Raw genomic sequence first — 21,250 nt, 5'->3', positions numbered from 1 at the left:
AACTTTTCACAAAACGCTGGTTCCTCCTTGCTCCTCCGTGCGTGTCAGTGTGTGTTCACTTTGTGCTGCAAACGTGTGTATTGCAATAAGTATTCATGACAGAGGGGAAGATGGAGGCTTGTACAAAAGTGGAACTGTCAAGAGAAATTGTTGACAGAACATACAGAACTCAGTTTTTAGCCTGTGTGCGCACACACACAGAATGTTAACATGGTTGTGTGGCTGCTTATGAAAAAGGGAAATACAGTAACTGAAGGGACAATGCGGTAGTTTCTATTATTAAAAAAAACGAACTGAGAGGCAACAAGTTCTGTTATCTGAGGTGTAAACATAAAGAGGAAAACAGAAACTGTTTAGAAAGTTGAGAAAAAATGGTCTGAAGTTTGAAGGCTACTTATCCAAAGTGTGTATATAAGTTGTAAACACGTATTCTTACGAAGGATGATAATATTAGTATGATATCAGATACTGTAGGCTACTACGAAGCCTGTTTGGAAACAAATCTGGGGGGCATTTAAGCTAGTTAGAGCTAGCTTAGCTTGACGAGTTAGCTTCCAACACAGCTTATTTATCTGCTTCTTTTTTTCTCTACTTTGATCACAGCTACTGCCTTACGTATGTGTATAGAATACTGAATTACTAAGATGTTGGAGAATTATTCATTTTTCAACTTCAGGAAAGGTCATTGAATTAGCTTTAGCTAAGGCTAGCTGTATTTTCACTTCCAGTCCAGCTAGTTTTACCTTAAAGCTAATTGGAGGAGTGTCTTTGCAGTTTGATTTTTACCTCTCTTTTGTAGTTTGTGCAAAATGTACATGCTGTTTTTTTCCCTAAATTATAAATGTTATATATAAAACACATTTTGGCTTTGTAGGTCACTGTAGTCTATATCAATGTTGAATAGCTGTGTTCTTTTACGCTTCTTCCTATCTCACTACATTAGCATACATAAACTCAGAGTATGGGTCCTCGCTTGAGTCACTCATCTTAAGTATAAGACCACTAAAACAATGACATAAACCTGCTGAACACCCTGGAACACACAGGTATTTGCTGTTCTGGTCATACATTCACAGTAAAAGCTTCGTGGGATTTTCCCTTTGCTCTGTAACATGAGTTAGGTCTTGCACGAGGAGTTTCTCTAGCTACACATAAGTACAACACCTATAATTAAAATGTGCTGCAGGAAGTTTGCAAATTGTAGGATCAGGGAAATTGCTCTCAGAGAATGGAAGTAATAACTGCTCTCCATATTTCACAGAGAGATCTTGGCTCAGTGATCTTATAGGTGGAAAATATGACTATATGTGTTTATGACAACGTTTGGGCATCATTCCACGAGTTGATTCAAAACCTTGTTTTGTTCCTAAAACGGTTAATTGCTCTATGCAGACCGGAATCTGGCGAAGTTAACATATTTTATTTCTTCACTGAATAATGTATTTACTTCCATGGGGCAGATATTCTGCATAAACATCTGCATAAAAAAACTAAAACAAAAACAAATCATGTTTGTCTTCATATTCATAGTTACGTGTAGTAATATGAAACCCCAGATAGTTGTTTTGAACTTGTTTGAATTTAATGTGAATCCACATACAATGAGCATCAAACTCAATATATGAGGAATAGATAGAGGAAGTGGATAAATACCAATAAAATCTAACTTTCTATGATCAGTGCTGCAGGCACACACCTCTACCAGAGCACTGTTGTTGTTCGAATGCATCTGTGACACGCACGCTCTATGGTAACCCCGGCCATGATAAGGTGAGATAATGGCGCATTCATTCAGGTGGAGTGTGACCGGATGCCTGTGTCGTCAGCAACCATTTGCAGTGAGCAAGTGTTTGCAAGCTTCACAGGAAGGAGGGAGGGGGGGGGGGGGGCGCTGAGGGAAGGGGGAGGAGACAGAGCAGCAGAGGAGGGGCATTACTGGAAATAGGTGGCTAAACAGGTCTGTCTGGCCTTTTCCAGGACATGGTTAGGAAATACTGAAAGAGACACACTGCACTAGCACAGACTCTGTGTGTGCACAGAAAGACAAACACGGCTGCACACACGTATGTGACGACATACAGTGTGTTTGACATGTGACCCCCCAGTGCACTCATGCAGGACTAACTGTTTAACCCCAAGTCCTAATACTAACTCCTCGCTGAAGTGAAATATCCTGACTGAATTATTTCACCGTGATCTATGTGTCAGTGAAGACCTTTGGTCCTCTTGTTATTTCCCAATGCACTGGGTTTGATGTTGCAATACCTTGTTTCATTATAAAGCCATTTACCAGCTGCATTTTTCAGCTCTGGATGAGTAAGCGCTGGGTTGAGAACACGTAAACACTGGAGCCCAGGCTTAACATCTACATGAATCAGGAAATAGCCGGAATCAGCAACAGGTTTTCGTTAGCCCTGGGCTTAATATAGGGCATGCAAAATTCCATGTTGCAGATCTCAAAAGGAATTGTAAGCCCGGACCAAAACCTGTAACTTTGTGCTTGAGCATTTGTACTGCTGCTCTCTGAAATAGAAACATCTATATGCAGTAAATGGAGTTTTTCTCTGGACTAAACAACCCGGGCAGTGAAGTCTGCAGTGAACTCGGGCCAGCATCAAGAGAGAAATTGCACCAGCCCAGCTCAGATTTCAAAACATCAGTGTTTCTGTCAAAGGGACAATGTAGTAACCCACGTTACAGGAGCACACTATTACTATTATGTGCTGTATCCCATAATAAAACACTTTCTCTGTCAAATCATCAATCCTGTTTCCAACAACAAGCGCTGATAAACCCATTGTGCGCTACCCGCCAATTTTAATGGCCGACAGACCAAGTTAGCGACTAGCTGTTGAACATAGTGGAGCATTTAGCAGCTAGCAGCTAGCGAGCCAAACCAGAGCCAAAAGGAGAGTGAATAGGACTTAACAGGTGGCCAAAATCACAACTTCAAATGACGGCTGAGGCTGCTCCATATCTCAATAATATCAGTAGTTATATTCTAGTAATAGCTAACAACACGTAAGCCTTTTCAACGTGTAATTGTTAGCTTGTTGTTGCTGGAGTTTTGACCAAAATAATGGACCAATGCTGTAAACTTCTCGAGGCTATTCTAATAGTACTTAGATGTTTTCAGAACCACCGGTTGACTGCATGCATCAAAATGACAAAAAACTGTAGACTCAATTGAGGGATCAATAGTAAAAAAAGAAGATAAAATCAGTGAATCAAAACCAAAAGCCTGTGAGCAGATTGTTGACAGTATCTGGCACGTTGAGGTTAAATTGGGGTTCACTGGTTCCTTATAACAACGAGACAGGAAGGATGCTGCGTGCAGCATTTCACCTCAGTCTCCTTTAATACGAGAGAAAACAAACATCCAATGTCGTACATCCTGGATTCCTTGGTAGTGACGCCTCAGGACACACTGCTTGAAAAGTACCTTTGCGTTATTGAATGCAGAATTTTTCAAGAAATAAGATTAGAATCAACATTCATCGATTGTGATGAAAATATGAGCGGCGCTGATGTAAAAATGAAACTGTGCAACTAATTCACAGAGGATCAGTATTGTCGATATGAGTCAAAGCACAGTATGCCAGGCCGTGATCATTGATTTACTTACATGTATCTTTGGACAGATTTGGTTTGCTCCAGACATGAGCCTTGCTAACTGTTTCCCCTCTACTCCTAGCCTTTATGCTAAGCTAAGCTATTGATCTTCTAGTCTATCTCTCGGCAAGAAAGTGACAAAGCACTTTTCCCAAAATGTTGAACCAACTTTCAGCTGTAAACGACTCGCACGTTGTGCGACACGTTGCAGTTTGACGTGAGGTTATGAGCCGCACCATTTCTCAGCTGTTTCCCAGCGTCTTTACACTTCACTACACTAACCGAATGCTGGCTATAGACTAGGAGTATCTTTTCAGAAATGAAAATGGCTCAAAAGCGATGTAAAGCTGAAGGATTAAACACTTCTACATTTCTGCATGGACATGAAAGCAAAATGTTTCAATTGGGCCAAGAAAAAGCCAGGTTTCATTGCCATCACCGCTCAGACTTTCAGTTCAAGTTCAGTCAAGCTTTGTTTGGATTTACCATGTTGTTTTGTCTGGTTAAGAAGAGGAAGACAATGTTTTGGCCATGAGCAAAATCCTGATGACAAGTTAGGTGAGGACAAGTTCAGGGAAGCTCAAACTGAAAGTGCAAAGTCATGTGGCTCATCGCTCACCACTTTATTGTTGAGACACGCCGAAGTCAGAGTCACGAAGACGTGCTCACCGTCAGGCTGTAGCTGCATTATCTCTACCCTCGAGCCCAAAGCTTTCTGCCTACAGACACTCCTTAAAAACTATCAGCTGATTGTAGCCCAGTGCATCATACTGTAGCTTCTTGCTCCATTGATTCATGGTGTCATAGGTCACTTCAAAACATAACCTATGAGGAAATCTGGGGCCTTTGGCACACTATTGGGAGACTTTTGCAAAGCTGGGGAGGTTGTAATTTAACCACCATTCTAAAGCATTAGTCCGGTTATATTAAACCACAGGTAACAGTAGCAACCACACTGATGCGTTAGTGTGTTAACTCTACTAAATTTGATTACGGTTGAAGTACCTCAAACTTGCATTCTTTCTAATGGCCAGCAGGGGCGGAGTCCTCTGGTGGCAAAAAAAAGTCTGGTTGTATAAAGTCTATAAGAAAATGACTCTACTTCTCTCTTCATTTATTACCTCAGTAAACATTGTAAACATAAGTTTATGGTCTCAATCTCTAGTTTCAAGTCTTCTTCAATACAGCATGATGTTCATTTAGTAAAAGATGGTCCATTTAGAGTCAAATAGACCATAAAGCAGGGGATGCTTTAAGGCAGGGGTCTCAAACTCAAGGCCCGCCACGTCACTTTACGTGGCCTGCGAATCCGACAGCAAAAAAACCCCAAAAGTTAAAAGTTAGACTTGATAGTAAAAATATCCCCATAGCCGAAATTATGAGATAGAAAGTCGAAGTTATGAGATAGAAAGTCGAAGTTATGAGATACTTAAACACAGTCATAGAAGCAGCTCTTCATAGGTTACATTTGACATGGAAATGTATTGTGAGTACATTGAAGACGGCTTTAAACGTGGCTTTACAACACATGAAATACTTCACGTGGGATTGTGCAAACGCACCTTTGAAAGGATTTTAAGCTTTGAACAAAGTTAATGTAATAACGTGTGTTTGATATTTGTCTTTGCTATTTTCTTTAATAGTTTGATAGAGTAATGTGGGTTTCTTAACCCTAAATTAAAAAGATTTAAGTTGTAATAACAGAAATGTGCTTAAATATATGTTTACATTTATATAACTGCATGTACAATATTTTTACACTTGAATAAACAATAATCAAATGCAGAGACAGTTATTTACTAATATGTTAGGAGTAGTTACATTTACACAGTCTTACATTTACAACCGGCCCTTTGAGGGCGACCGTGATGCTGATGTGGCCCAGAGTGAAGATGAGTTTGAGACCCCTGCTTTAAGGTGTGGCTACCTTGTGATTGACATGTCGCTACAACAGCGTGTTCTGGTCTGGGTGTTGTCCATGTTTTCGTCTTGAATCTTGAACTCTTTCACGGTGTGTTTTCAGATCATGAAAGTTATTTGAAATATTTTAGTCACCTAAAAGTTACGTTTGGTTGTACTTTGCGGCACCCTCTCGTGTCACCTCTCGTTGGAAAAAACCCCCCAACATGGAACATGTAGAATAAGACGGACTCTGTTTATTAAGAACTGATCTTGTAGAAAAATCCAAAAATAGCAAAACTTACAAACTAGTCATCAGAAATATTTACTCCCTTTTACAACCAAAAAGCTTCAGAAGGGCATACAAGTACAAAAACAACATGCTAGGATGAGCTAGACTACAGTTGACAGTTTATCATCAGCCAACCACAATGTCCTTGAGCGAGGCGCTCTGTGAAGATATCGATGAGCTCAGCTGAATGAATGAAACATCAATAAAGTACAAAATTGACATCTTTATATAAAAAAAATATCTAGTAGAAATGCTCTGAGAACTCTGGATAACACATGTGATCACTGTTATGACATAGTCATTACAAAGGAAAGACAACACTGAATGTGCTTCCTCCAACTTCCTCAATGGAAATTTCAGTACCTTGCCAGTTCTTGAGCGTTTCAGCGTGGTTATTGCTTTCACTCTCAACTATGGCTTACATGTATGTACAGAGCGCATTTAACAGCAAATACTCTGCTAAGAAATCAATAAAACCGTACAATATGTAAGAATTCCTTTACAAAGCAAAAAAAGTGTGTACAACCATGATAATAAGCCATATTGTCTGCTCTAATTTCAAATCCCTAACATACATTTGCCCCCGTTTTATTTCCAAAATCAAACACTCTACTATACATTATGTTCACAGTGAATCCAACTTCACATGAAAAAGACAAAGAAAGAAAGTAGTACATTCACTTCTGCAGAATTCTAACTTTGGCTTGGAACCATGAGCATGTTGTTGGTCATCTTTACAACCTAAGATGTTTTATCCCCATACTTCACCATGCAGAAAGAGGCCAGTTGAACTCATGAGAGCTCAGTCTAATTGACTAGTCTGGAGAATATCCACTAAAAGCCTCAACACCAGCAGTTGGAAACCAATCAGTGAATTAGGGGGAGTCATTTGAACGACAGTCCCAACAGTTCATTGGTTAAAGGCCAGGGTGTAACCTGAACAGGCGTCCTTAATATAAATGCAAATAGGTTCTGAGACTGCATGGTTCCTGTCTAAAATGAACCAAGAAATCAAAATTTGATTATCATTTTTAAGAGAATGGTGTCTTTCCATATTAATATTGGGAAGCAAAAACCAATGAATGGAACCAAGCCATGGTTGGCCAATCAAGTGTAGGAACCACCCTTGGTGATGTCTCTGCTAAAGAAGGAACTAGTTCGTAATCAATTGCACCTCCTAGAAACAATGCCTTTGTCTGGCTGTAGATTCCAAATGGCTATAATTTTATGTCATTTGCCCACTGATGTAATAACCCAAGCAAATGTCCACTGATCCTTACTGGGCCAATATGGATGAAGCAAAATGTCTGTCTTTGCCAGGCTAAACAAGACCAACGTATTCCTCTGAGCTGCATCTGTTTATTTTTTTACACCGAAAATGTCACTCCTTTTAGTCACTTTGTCGAGTTGCTTTGATCCAGTCAGCCAAAGTTGGAAAGTGGCCTTCGGATGCCATCCCGTTGCTTGAGAACGGATTTTCCTGATTTTTATGAGGCTGGGTGTTTCCACAAGCATCCTGCATCATTAGATTCATGTTGATGCCGTTGCTTTCAGAACGAGGAAGCAAGTTGGTATAAGTATTTTCTTGGCTTTCCCTCGGGGATTGCATGACGGGGGCATGGGTCTCTTGTCGCATTGTGATCTGGGGCTCTTGCTTCAGCTGGAGGCCAGTCTGAGGCCCTCCTCCCACCAGGCTCTTCAAAAAATCGTCCCCTTCCATCCCAAAGGAGAAAGAGCCCATTCCCTGTGACCCCACTCCACCTCCGGGTACTGGCCCGTTAAAGGTGTTCTGGACTGGATTGAGGGTAGTGAAATTGGACCAAGCAGTCTGGAGACCCTGGATGTGGTTGCCTGGATGGTTCTGGGCCTGGGTGTCAGATGCGAGCTCCTCCCTTTGGTGCTGCAGCTGGAACAGTTGCTGGTTCATCACAGCAGCTTGGGGGGCTTGATCCAAGCACTGCAAGTCCCTCATGGAGAGCTGAGGGAGGGTGTTATTCTCAAAGCCAGTGTGCTCCACTCTTTGGGGGTAACCAGAGCCAAAATTTGCCTGCTGTTGCCTGCTGCTATTAGGACGTAGAAGATTGCTCATGGCACCGGACGGGTTTATGGTGACTGTATCCATTGAGGGTGCTGGGTTGGGATTTGCCCATGAATGGCTGACTGGCACAGTGGGAGCCTGCGGTGTCATCATAACGTTCTGAGCGCTTGGTTGGAAGACCGGGTTGAATACAGGAGGTTGTTGCGGCATCGAAGGTGTGGGCTGTGGCCTTGCGTACATTTTGTTGGGGTCTGGAAAACATACATTGACATTTAGTGTGATAGCAGGGCAGTATTATCCTGATCTGGATGGAAGTGTTGTATATTTGCTGGCTTAACACCTAACCATTGCAATGTGAGGGAAACAAAGCCAGTTACTTTTTTGCATGTGATTCATGGTACTCCGTGGCACCGCCTGTGGCCGGTTTGTCAGACCAGTGAAAGGAACACCTAAAGAAAGGACAGAAACCTTGGTTACAATGCATACATGTACACAGAATCTCATACATGCACATGGGGACATATGAGATGGACTATATTGATATAAACAGCACCGTAACTCGTACCTGACAGTCCTGATATCCTCATCAAGTACTCTCTTTTGCGCCTTTTCTCATTGTAGCCGTAAGGATCTAAAGCAAACGCAAAATGTTCACATGTATCACTTGAATCCACCTGAGACCCCCCCCAGTTCCTGAAAACCGCCAGCGAACACCGACCAATGGCGAGAGTTTGAGTTAATAACAGAAAGAAGGAGATCTCTGCTTACCTTTGTCGTCGGGCAGGTATCTAAAATCCATGGCTTCGCTGACTTCCTGATCGGAAGGCCGGCGCAACTGCATGTGCACGGTGACCGACTCCGTTACGGAGGTGTCATAATAGGGAGGACTCTTAAAGACGATGGCCACTTGGCGATGAACGTCGGCCTGGGAGAAGGAGCCTTTGGCCTCCCAACCGTCGTCGGAGAAGAATCGCACCTCGATGTCGTCTGGAGGAAAGGGGGAAGACGAGAAGACAGCAATGGAAAACTGAATGAGCATGCAAAGAGATGGGCTCTATGGCTACGAGATGCAAAATGGATTCATGGATGGAAAACAATGAAGGGAAAATGTACGCAAGATATGAGAAATCTGTAAAACGTGTAAAACAACGAAATGCCGAATAGCTGACTGCAAAGGCCAACAGAGCATTGATAGTTTGTACCTTTCTGTACTTTGTCACACAGTAAGAAGATCTCATCCCCTCCCTTGACGCTGCCACTGTTCCGGTTGACCCGACAGATCCTCAGCTCCGCTGTGTTTGGGGCCCCTGATGATGCAGAAACAAGTTGTCACCATGCAGCCCAACAGACGCAAAAATTCTAAATCAAACTGCATTCTACGAGCGAAATGACATTTGTATTTCCAACAGTGATAATGTCAGAGTCTGCCTTGACCCGATCTCGTTGATGTCCGATTGTGAAAAAACAAAAACAGCTTTCGTGGCTCAGTGTAACGTGTTCAATATTTGCATCAGTTTAGAAAAAGACCACAACTCCGTTTACAGTTGAGGCCTCAGCCGCTTGAGTCACATCTCACATGTCTACAGTCAGAAGAGGAAGTGCTCCATGGCAACGGGGTTGTTTGAGGCTTAGTGTGTATAAAGAGCTTCCCCTTTCTCAATGTTTGTGAGGAACGCTGAACTAGTTCACTAAGTGCAACACTCAAAACAGAGTTGAGAGAATAACTACTGGACACATGCACACAGGTCTTGCCACAAACACTAGGGTGGAAGCCAGTGCTCCCCAAAAAGACAATTTGAAGGTTTGTTTAATCTTAAAACTATGCAATTTCACATCATTTTAGACCCATTCTTATCTACTATATCTAACGCCCAGAAAGACAAAAACTTAAAAATGATTTTATCATTTACACATACTGAAGCACAGCGTTCATCTGAACATTTAATTCTTCTCGCAGTGTTTGCCCTCTAAAATCTTACTCTGTTAATCAAAAGAGCAGATTCAGAAAACTTTTAAATACCGTTTCATTAGTTATTTGTCCACAAATATAAGAGGTTTATGACGAACAGTCGACTAATTATTTGACCAAAGGACATGAGCATTGATTAGATAAATTACAGCTCTCCACATTGTCTGTATATTTATACGGTTTACAAGGCAAAAAAGTGCGTTGGCAGTGCGCTGTATGAGAGCAGGGAAACCCCCTGCAACTACTAATCAGTAGAGAACCTGACATGGAGCGGGCCGGCAGCTTGTGAGAAGTGTCGGTGCACAAGAAAAAGTCATGATAGGCCAAAGAGGAAAATGTAGAAGTGAGCCGGTACTGCATTAACGGTTCGTACCGGCCCACTTCGAGCACCGCTTGCGTCCAAAGCTACAGACACACACTGCATGAACTGTGCAAGTTACAACTGTATCATTGTATCGTCAAATAGAGACTTGACATGGGTAATTTCTCAATTCTTGCATAGTAAAATGATCAGCAAGTAGAATATTAATAAAATGCTATGTAAGGGTATGAAATGACATGAATATTAGCATGGCAGTGCCGCGACGTTCTCGCCACATGCAGTTGCCCTAACACGACTTCAGCATGAAGACGCACACGCTGTGACGCAGGCCGAGCTCCGTCAACTCACTGTTGTCGTAGATGGGGTTGGTGACGATGGGGCCGAGCGGGATGGTGTAGTGGCCGTTCTCGTCCTGCAGGAAGACCTGGATGCACAGGCGCACCACGTTCAGGTCGTACTCCTCCGTCTGCAGCAGCTGCTCACGTGGCACTGAGGTCACACACACACACACACACACACACATACATAGGTGTCATTATCACAGCTACATGAGAGGTGAGATGATGCTCACTAAAGGCATGAGACAAACAACCTGCAATGTAAGCAATGATCACTTATATCACTCTGATTTTTAAATAAAGTATATATGTATTATCAGCAAAATATGCAGAATTATAGTACTGCAAATATATGACCCTTTTTATACTATTAAATACAATATTATTGGACTATTATTGATGCAGTAATGCGTTAGAAGCATTTTACAGTTGTAATTGGATGAGGGGGAGCTTTTTATTTACATTTTTATTACATATCCATGACAATGCATCATATTTCATAAACTTCCCATATGTTTTGAATGAAAAAAATACAATTTAAACAGTAACTACAGCTTTCAAAATAAGTGTAGAAAGGTACAAATTACAATATTAAGTGTAAGTATATGTATTGAAATGTGTACCTAGGTACAGTACAATTAAATGGAGGCTCGTGGAACTTTTTTTGTGGTGCTCAAAACAAAAAAGTATCACCAACTTTAGGCTATTTATTTTAGGCCATAAACAAATGACGGCAGGCGTTTCTGAAGGTGGATATCTCATGATGGACGCCACATCATAATACCACTAAACGTTTTGCAGTCGCAGCGGCTGTAATGTGGGTGAAGCTGCATCGTAAATCAATTTAATCACAGAATGACACCGTGGACCAAATGTGCAGAAGAATCGTGTGGTGAACAATTAATGAGAAACGTGTCACACCATCAAAGTGTAGATGGATGGACAGATAGATCGAGTCACATCTGTAGGCTGTCCCCGACACTCTGGAGCAACACGTCACAGATAAGCTTTGTTTTTTTTTTTTTAAGCCTCCACAGCCCACACTTTTATCTGCAAACACACAGACGCGTCACACACACACGCGCGTCACGCGCACACCGCCCTCAGAGGTGACGCGAACCTCGAAGGGATAGCTTTATAACTGAGACGCCCCCACATACACACAGATACATACATACATACACACACACACACACACAGACACACACACACACACACACACACACAAACACCATGCTTTCACATCTGCCTACTTTCTCTTCCTCCATCTCTCTCAATTTCTATCTATCGCGCTCATGCCGAGGCCACCTCCCGCCTACAATTTGTCACCGCGGTGATGCTCTGCAACATCACCCTCAGGGTGGAAAGAAGTGCCTGTGTGTGTGTGTGTGTGTGTGTGTGTGTGTGTGTGTGTGTGTGTGTGTGAGTGTGTGTGTGTGTGTATGCTTGTCTGTGTGTGAGACAGTCCCTGCACGAGTAACCGTGAGGGCTCCTGACGTGTGTGAAAGTGGTGGGACTAAAGTCAGAGCTCAACTCTTTTTGGATCCTCGATAACCATAAACGGCTCAGTGTGCCACAGCAACACGTGAGACGGAGGGAAACTCCTCGTGTCTCTGGTCATGCTCAGTGCAAACAGCCAGCGTTAAGTATTTTTCCCGCCCTGTCTCTGCATGCGCCGCTGGCACCAGCGCATCATCATTCCCAGGGCTCGGGTCCAAGTGGAGTCACGGGTCATCGGTGCAGCCAAGAACGAGTCCGCTTGGATTTTTGACTCTGTAAACATGTCGACATCATGGTCTGGTGTCTGATATCCAAAACATTTCAGCCTGGCTCTAAACTTTTGTAACAATGTTCCATGTTTGATGATCTGCAGCATTCCGACCGTCTGACCTGCGACAGGCAGACGGTCTGTCTGCTACAGGCAGACAGAGACCTGCGACAGGCGGATGTGTTTCATCTGCACATTTTTGTTTTTGGGGAAAACGCTCATTTGCGACTCATCTGTCTGAGAGTCACCTGTAGAAGATCAATACCACTCTCATAAACGTCTGTTAAATATGAATCAACGATGTGACAGCCAGAAGATGAGTAGCTTAGCTTAGCATAAAGACTGGAAACAGTACTTACACTTGTAAATACAACAACCACCGTGTGCAACAAGACAGAGTTGGGTACCTTCGTACAGAGCTGTTAAACTGTGTATAAACGTAATGCTGAACACAACTGTACTGAATATGACTGACAACTTAGAGTGCATTGTGCTGCTTTACAAGCCGATTTAAAACCATTATATTTGACGCTTCATTTCATTACAATAAATTAGTAGAATGCTAGTTCCTTCTTGCTCCACAAGAAATCTACATTTGATCAATAACGATGGCTTACAAGGTGCTTAACACATATCAAATGAGCGCTGTGCAGCTCGTTTTCGTACGCTGTGACATGTTCAGGTGTTGCTCTCTCTCTCTTTTAGACATTTCTGTTTCCAGTTTGCGTTGTTATGCGAGTCAAGTTCAATAAATAACCTAGTGAGACACCGTCCATGATTTTCAATTTCATTAATATGACAAAATGTTGTGGCAGGAAACAACAGGTGCTCAGTTTCTTAGAAAATATTAAAGAGCACCGGAGTCATTTTGAATCACTTTTGGCCACATTGCCTTGTACTATATGGGACATACTGTGTAAGGCATGTGGTGGGTATGTGTGCCAACTGAGCGGAGAGGTGTCACAGTGTCTTGAACAACAACAACAACAACAACAACAGTAACACTCTTAAAATAAACATCTGGGGGCTGAAAACAAAGCCACTCTACTTCAGCTTTTGTGTTTTGTCCTCAGGTGCGCGTGCTGTAGGTGGCAGAGACAGGCAGCCAGCGGAGAAACCGAAGGAGGGAGAAATGAAGACCGCTGCACTCGAGGTAAAAGTAGCTGCGAGTAAATGTGTGTTTGTGTGTGTGTGTGTGTGTGTGTGTGTGTGGTGGAAAGACAACTGGGCCCACATTCACCTGGCCATCCTGCCTGCGCGGTTGCTGCAGCTGCGAAGAGGGACGAGGTCATTCGGCGCGGCGCCGACGAGGGGGACAGTGACAGTGGAGTGTGTGGGGGGGGGGGTTGTGTGTGTGGGCAGGTGGGCAGTGTGTGCGGGGGGGGGGGGGGGGGGTTAGGTGCGAGTGTGGGAGCGGAATGTGAGAGTGAGAACGAAGGGGAGGCAGGTGCCAAGGCCTCACCACAAACAGCGTCTCCACTGCATGACTCACTATTTCACCGAGCTTCACACGCATCGCCCAGTTTGCGTGCGTCTTTTCTGAGGCTGAGGCAATGAGTCCAGAGTCAAATATGCAATTCAAACGCTTATCCATTAACACATACCTTAACTGTATTATATATCGCGTCGCACACGGGCCAGTTTTCCCCTGAAGTCGGTGCTTTACAGCACATAGAAGGCACAGACATTATAGAGGAGGGTGCATTGCATTTTGGCAATGGCAAATAAAAGAAAAGAGTAAAAGGCCGATGGAAAACTGTCCTCTTCAGCTAAGCAGAGACGTAATCAGAGGAAGGACACGACGATAACATTAAAGCTGATGGAACTTGGAAATCACCAAAGCTCTGCCAATATTACTCAACATCACTCTCCCTCAGTCCGTCTGTTTATGCTTAGAACAAAAGAAAAGAATTCATCCCTCGTTACTGCTGAAGCAGAAGAGGTTCAGCTTGTGAAATTATGTTGACACTTAAAAAAACTCAAGAACGTTGAACCGAAACATCACAATAAACGTCATCTCGACGGAGCTTCTCTTGTGAAAGGCATCGCTCCAATCTAATCCGGCCTTATTTGAGCCTTAACGCACAGCCACACCTGTAACAAGACAACACCATCACCCATGTGACAAACATTTACCAGGTGTACCACCCCAATGCGAAATGACAACGCGTAGTAATACGGAAACACATTACGACGTCACACACACACACACAAACACCGCTAGCATAGCTGAGGTGAGCTTTCTACTATATTAACCAGTATTAGGTCTCACAAATGATCCACTCGACTACCCCGATTTCGCCCCCCGAACAACATTTCACTTGAGTGCGCAAGGTGGTTGTGTGTGTGTGTGTTGTGTGTGTGTGTGTGTGTGACACAGGAAGCAGCTGAGTTTCACAGCAGAAGTGAGCTTAACAGAGGGGAAGGTTAGCTGGTAAAAAAGAAGAAGAAGAAAAAGAGACCCAGCTGCCCATCGTACGGCCTCTAGCGATCAACATATTTAACCTGAGTCCGTGGTGTCTGACCTGTAACAATAATTCTAATTCTAAGTGTGTTGCAGGCCTTCCGCTTCTGTGACCTACATTAGCTCCTTAACTGTAAAATAATACTAGCAAGCAGGCAAGACAATAGACATGTGGTCATGTAAGGTTCAGTAGACAGAACACGTCACTAAAAATGTCCTCTGGGGTTACTAGGGGTTCATTTCCCACTTTAGCCACACTGCTATGTATGTATATGTATATATACATATATATTTAAATATAATTTATATATATTTTTCTAAATATAATCCACAGACCTTGTCTGTTTCATATGGGAACTATTTTCTTTCTACCATAGTTCCTATTCATATTCGAGAGAAGGCGGAACTAGGCCACCCACGCCAAAACAATCTAGATTGATAAATAGCACTACAGGTAAGTTGGCTTTTGGGGTGAACTGTCCCTTTAATTAAGTCACCTGCTTTATAAACCCATGAGACCCTGTATGCAAAGCGTGGGCTCTATGGGATTTGAAGTGAAAGTGAAGCATCAGGTACGAACTCTTTTGCAAACATGGAAAGTAGTAGATCAGAGCATCGGAGCAAATAACCAATGTGTCGAGTGTGTGTGTGGTTAGCAGATATCTTGCGAACTCAGGCTGCTTCAGTCACCACTTGTTGCCACTCGCAAAAAAACACGCAAACAACAAAGCCCCCCCCCCCCAAAAAAAAAACTCAAAGCACTCATGTCTAAATCAAATCCAGCTCGTAAACCCTCCATGCTTTTACAGACCCGTAAAGCACCATAAACCTGTTATCGTCATCTCTGAGAGCTGGGGGAACCCCCCTTTGGGCCTGCCCCCCCTTAATGAATCCTGCATTCCCAGCCCTCACGTGGCATCCTGCGCCGCACTGAATTGAGCAACTGCGACTAAGAATGGGGAAGTAGGCTCCAACGCCTGTTTGTACACGAGAAGCGCTGCCTGTATGCGCCGGAGGACCGCAGAATGAGAGCGCATTGAGGAAATGGCGCGGCTGCACACAGTGCGGTGACAAGAGAGAAGATTTCTGACTCGATGCAAGGAAAAATCCTCCCCGCTGCCTGAGAACTGGGTCAGTCAGCAATTTGCAAAACAATTCTTTTGAAGTGTTTTGAACCTGGTTAACAGTAACAGAAGGGGGATCAGCAGTAACCAACAGCAATAAGAACAGCAGCTGTACCACCAACAGCAGCAGAACACAAAAATACACTCTTTACTGTGTCTACTGCTAATACGAGTCTGAGTGATGTATTAATGAACTGTTATCATTAGCTGGTACTGGCTTATTGGGGATATATGTTATTACAGATAGATTTAGAGGCGCCGAACCGAAAAAAGTGTTTGTCTTTGAAAACGACAAAAGTGAGGCATCAGCAAAGACGGGTGGGATTCTGACACACGTGACATGTGCAGCAAGCATTTTGTCCAAATGTCGGTTTAAAGCTAGCTAACGTAACTGCATTTCTGTAAGTTAAGCTCGGGCATTTTGACAGTACACGACATGTGTCATAGTGGAATGTGGCCACGTCAGAAAGCTACGCCCTATTGTGTTTGCAAGTGCCTAGGCTAACTACATTAGCTTGCTAACACATAGCTAACAGCTTGCTAACTTGTCCAATCATTCTTTTAGCTATCAACTCCACCCCCCCGGTTGACACAGCGTGCTAAAATGTGACATGCTGAATGTTTGTAGCTAGCCGCAGACATTTTGTTAGCGTTTCAGCGTTAGCATACCATGTTCGCATATTGTGGCGCCGTTTCCCCCCTCTGGAGGCTGTGCAGCTGTAGGCCTACTAGTCAGGGTGATGACGTTTTGTAGTCTTATTTAGCCACTTGTTAGCTACCGCCTTTTAAAGACACTCAAAAGCATCACGATTCACGGTATTTAATGACGTATTTTGTATCTTAATTAATTGCATGAAAAAAACGCCCCTGCCTTTATAATTTTCTCCCCTGATCCCATTGGTTCTACTGAAGATGTAGATCTTTAAAAAACAAACCACAAATATATAGCTGTACTTTTTAAGGGCTCCTAAAATAGGTGGGCACTGTAGCTTTTATCAAATCAAATATAGCATAGTAAATAAATACTGCATTTGTTGGGGACTATTTTCAGCTGTGGATTAATACACATTGGGTGCTCTAGTGTAGTTTACCCAAAGTAAACCACAGAAGCCATGTTGACAATAATAAAGCAACGCGTGGCTCCCTGGTGTATTTAACAGTATCAGTCAGGCTCTAAAGCAAACCTGTTGCTACACTAGTGGGCTGAGAAGAACAGACATGAGACGTGAGGACTCACCATTGAAGGGGTTGATCCCTCGGGTCATCCTCTGCACGATGGCCTCTTTCACTTCCCTCCTCCTCACGCACTGGATGCCCAGGTTCTGGAAACTGCGTAACACAACATGGGGCCGTGATTAAAAGTGACGGGCTCTTACAGTGCTGACAGGAATTAATGAACAAAACACACGGGGCCACACCTGAGCCAAGTATGATGGCCAAAATAAACAGAAAGAAAAAGAATGCGGTCGCACGTAAAGTTGCTGGTGAAGGTCAAAGCGATCGTGCACTCACCCCAAACCCGACTGACTTTAACAAAAAAAATGAGTATTCAATGATGAATGTTTAACCCAATGTACAGGAGGATTTATATGCATAGAAGGGCTGAGATGAATGGAAGTTTACTACATTAATCCACGAAGGATTTGCAATTTACAAGCAACACAAGCTAATGACTCATTCAAACTCTCAAACACATGCACGAGTCCCCCCCCCCCCCCCCACCCCACACCCACACACACACCCACACACACACTGTCACACACTGTTTGCTCTATAACACACAGCAACTATGGGTGATGTCTCTTGGGGAAATCTGTATTGCCACCTTCATCACAGACCTGGTTTGACAAATATGGTCTGTGTGTGTGTGTGTCTGTGTGATTAGCTGTGTGTCTCTCTGTATCCGAGAGTTCACCGATTTACACTCAACGAATTTCGAAACCGTCAAGTGAAACACGAAATACTATTAATAGAGAGTAAAGTGATTATGATATAGTGTGTGTGTGTGTGTGTGTGTGTGCGTGCGTGTGCGTTGCGACTGTGGGTGGAGAACTCACGCGATCACCCTGCGATCCGGGCCGAACTCGGCCTCGTAGAATCCGTCCTTGCAGTCCTTCCCCACCAGGTCGTGCGGATGTGGCCGGTACGGCTCGTTCTTCGTCACCAAGTAGACGCGCACTTTGCCTTTACCGTTGTAATTCAGGATCTGCGGTAAAGGAGGGGAGGGGGGGGGGGGAGGGGGGGTATTTAGGTAACGCAAACTGGTGCAAAGGACGGAGGAATGTGCAGTTTATGTACAAACACAAACACAACGTGTGGGTCTTTAAGTTCCGCCGACCGACCTGCAGACTGGGGTAGGACCTGTTGTTGTCGGAGCTGTTCTTGCCGGGGATGCTGCCGGCCGAGCGACCCTCGCACTTGTACCTGAAGCGCATCCCCCTCTGCTTGGGCTCCTCGTAGATTTGGACGGCCGGCTCGGCCACTACAGAGAGCACAGATGATGGGGGGAGTCAATGACAGGGTGTGGAGAGGAGCGCATGAAGATGGATTCAGATCAACCAAAACCATGAATACTTCCCCCTGTGGTTATCTTTTAACTAAACATGGCTGCTTAACAGATTTTGGTCATTTGGTCATGCTTTTTATTTATTTTTTTACAACTTTGTTTTTAGTTATAAGATCAAATAGTCAAGCTATGGTATACTTTGGTAATGCACATGTTTATGACATGTAATAACACAGGAGGCATTGAATTTGAAGACTCCAAATTTTGAATTCAAAATGCCTCCTGTAAAAAAAATAACTTGGTTCTATAACATGTTAGAAAATTGTGAAAAATGACCAGCACAATATCCCGAAGCCTGTTTTAGTGAGGGGGTGTTGTGGTTCTCTCTGTGCATTTTGGAGATATGCCTTAAGGTTTGTATAAAAGTGATTTAAAAGGAACAATGTCTGGTTCAGGTTTTGTGGATTTTGCAGTTATTCTACACGTCTTTGGTTAGAATTGAGGAAGCATTTGGTTGGACACAACGTCATGCTTAAAACTCTCTCCGCATCAAATGTAGCCCAAGTCGTCTTTTAAACTGTAGAGCATTAAATAAGATTTGAAAAAAAAAAGAAAAAACTGCATGAAATGAGTTTTGTCTGTCCCACTTTGACCCTTTTGCATGAAACATACGGGCCCCACATGATGCCTGTGTGAGAGAGGAACTAAGACTAATCAGGGAAGTGCAAATCTTACAACGATTTAACAACACTGAAATATGTTTTCGTTGACATGACAGCCGGGCGACAGGCCGTGCACACGGTTGTTACGTAGGCCGGTGTCAAACAAGTCCTGTTACATTTCTGACTTCATTGAGAAATATGTGTTTTGCCAAAGCGGTGCCGGGGCCACGGCCTGCCTCCCTCCTTTCTGCAGCCGCTTTGGCCGAGGACGCGAACGGCAGAACTGAGAGGTGATGTAGCTCACACGCACATAAATGTACAACATATAAACGTTCATACAGATGAGGATTACAGGAACCTCACATCAACTCACACGGCTGAGTCTAAAAAAGGAGTGCTTACCAATAAAACAAAATGAGGAAGTGAAAGAGGCCATTCTGTGCATTCAGAGATTGTTTGGCACTGTTTCAACGTTATTTTGACACAAGGGGTATTACAATGTACTTACTCATGTGTGGATCGTCCCCTAGCATGGAGGGCAGAAGAACTGGGGGAGGGAGACAAAAAGGGACATGTAGGAAGATAATTAGCAAGCGGATACAAGACTGTACTGAATATAGTTGGTGATAACATGACCTAATAATAATAATAATATGTCACTACAAACTGGTTTGTTGTGTTTTGATAAGCTCATTCAGTTCTGCTAAAGCTGTGCTGACACATATTCCAGTGTCAAATCATTGCAACAAGGAGGAAGTTTCACTGTGTTGTTGAACAGACTTAAGGTAAACAGGGCAAACTAGTATTTAATTAAAAAAGAAATCAAGCAAATGTTGCTATCATACATTCAGGCTTAAGATATGAATATACATACAACTTAAGTCACATGATTATTAGTATTTATAACATTCTGTCTTAACCTCTCATCCTACGAGTTACCATTATCATTATTATTATTATTTTACAGTAAATAAAGGTGTTGCTACTCACCATCCATGATGCACAACGCTCTCAGTCGAATCACAGGTTATCGTCTCTTGGAGAACACCGAGCTGAATGAGTGACAGTGGACAGGAAAAGTAAGATTTGTTTGAGGAGACCAGCGAGGGGGGGAATTCCCCCTCCGTCACCGCCCCCTCCATCTGAACTGACCAATGAGAGGGCCGCATGACAGACGACAAAAAGAGCGAGATAGAGAGAGGGGAGGAGTCACCCTCGTCACACTCTGGGGAGCGCAGAGGCAGCATCTGTGCATTGTGTGGTTATGACCGAGCTAGTTCGTACCGCTCGTGTTGGAACATTACATCAGACACAGAGCTAACCATCTGTTTTTATATAATAAAATATCTTAACTACCATAGCGGTTTGATATGTAGTGTACTGTTGCCGCTCTATTTGCATGCTAAATGTGTAGCTGGAGTCAGCAGCCGGTTAGCTTAGCAAGAGTGGAAACAGCTAGCCTGGCTCGGTCCAAAGGTTTTAAAAAAACCTTGACAAAGATGGGTTTGCCTTCTCGAGGGCAATATTTAACAAATAGCACCCTATTTTTTATTATTTAAAACTTGTGTCACGGTTGTGAGGCAACAAGCAAAGAGGCACAAACTCAACCCCCCCCCTGACATTTTATTTTTAAATGGTGCATTCTGGACATGATTTTTATCCCTAGCAAAGGCACGAATTCATGCATGAAGACTATAAAATAAAAAATGTAACCTTCAGAAACTATGCTACTTCTCTCCTTACTTAAAAAACCTAACTTATTTTAACCATCCAACACTAGTTCAGAGTAAAAATAACACCAATACATGTAATTATTAGCTTTATCAACTATAAAGGCAACCAGCATACAGTAGAAGAAAAAAAAGTTATAATTCTTGTCACTTTCCTAACCTTTGCTAACACGCCAGTAATATGTTAAGTGTTGACGACAGACAATCCACTGCTGGGGAACTTTGCCACTGGCAGCTTTAGTAAACTATTTACATTGTAAACAGAAGTAACATTTCAAACCCTTCCGTTTTACACTGAACCAACACTTTACCAAAAGGCTACAGGTCATAATGGGCTATAAAAACCAAAACCCTTAGGAAGAGAGTTTCAATTAGTGCCACTGTGGCTATATGTCAATGTAGCAGTTGTTCTGAATGCAAATTGAAAAAACTGACAGAGCTTAGATGTTCAACAAATGTAGCAAATTTTGAAATTCAGGTTAAAACTTCTTTTCACATGCCTTCGTTTACTGCGTTTTTAAAAATG

General features: G+C 43.0%; 1 protein-coding gene across 1 annotated transcript; it reads right to left on the bottom strand.

The window, feature by feature from the left end:
* Positions 1–5,748: 5,748 nt before the first annotated feature.
* Positions 5,749–20,047, bottom strand: rel (v-rel avian reticuloendotheliosis viral oncogene homolog). The gene is made up of 11 exons (XM_079169392.1): positions 19,985–20,047; positions 19,503–19,541; positions 18,169–18,308; positions 17,884–18,032; positions 17,064–17,155; positions 10,481–10,621; positions 9,044–9,148; positions 8,610–8,828; positions 8,407–8,472; positions 8,219–8,290; positions 5,749–8,092 (listed from the first exon to the last, which is right to left on the bottom strand). Exons 1-11 carry the CDS (start codon positions 19,989–19,991, stop codon positions 7,194–7,196), a joined length of 1,929 nt encoding a protein of 642 aa, XP_079025518.1. The 5' UTR covers positions 19,992–20,047; the 3' UTR covers positions 5,749–7,193.
* Between the last annotated feature and the right edge of the window lie 1,203 nt (positions 20,048–21,250).

Source organism: Pholis gunnellus, assembly GCF_910591455.1.
Source record: "Pholis gunnellus genome assembly, chromosome: 11".
Taxonomy (NCBI): Eukaryota; Metazoa; Chordata; class Actinopteri; order Perciformes; family Pholidae; genus Pholis; species Pholis gunnellus.
Note: the sequence above shows the minus strand (reverse complement) of the source record. Positions and strands in the feature narration are given on the sequence as shown.

What these genes read in the sequence shown, in the direction of transcription:
- rel (XM_079169392.1), bottom strand. An exon ending in ATACCTGCCCGACGACAAAG is followed by an intron (nt 8,473 to 8,609) that starts GTAAGCAGAGAT and finishes CGTTTGCTTTAG; the next exon opens with ATCCTTACGGCTACAATGAG. An exon ending in GAGGATATCAGGACTGTCAG is followed by an intron (nt 8,291 to 8,406) that starts GTACGAGTTACG and finishes TCCTTTCTTTAG; the next exon opens with GTGTTCCTTTCACTGGTCTG.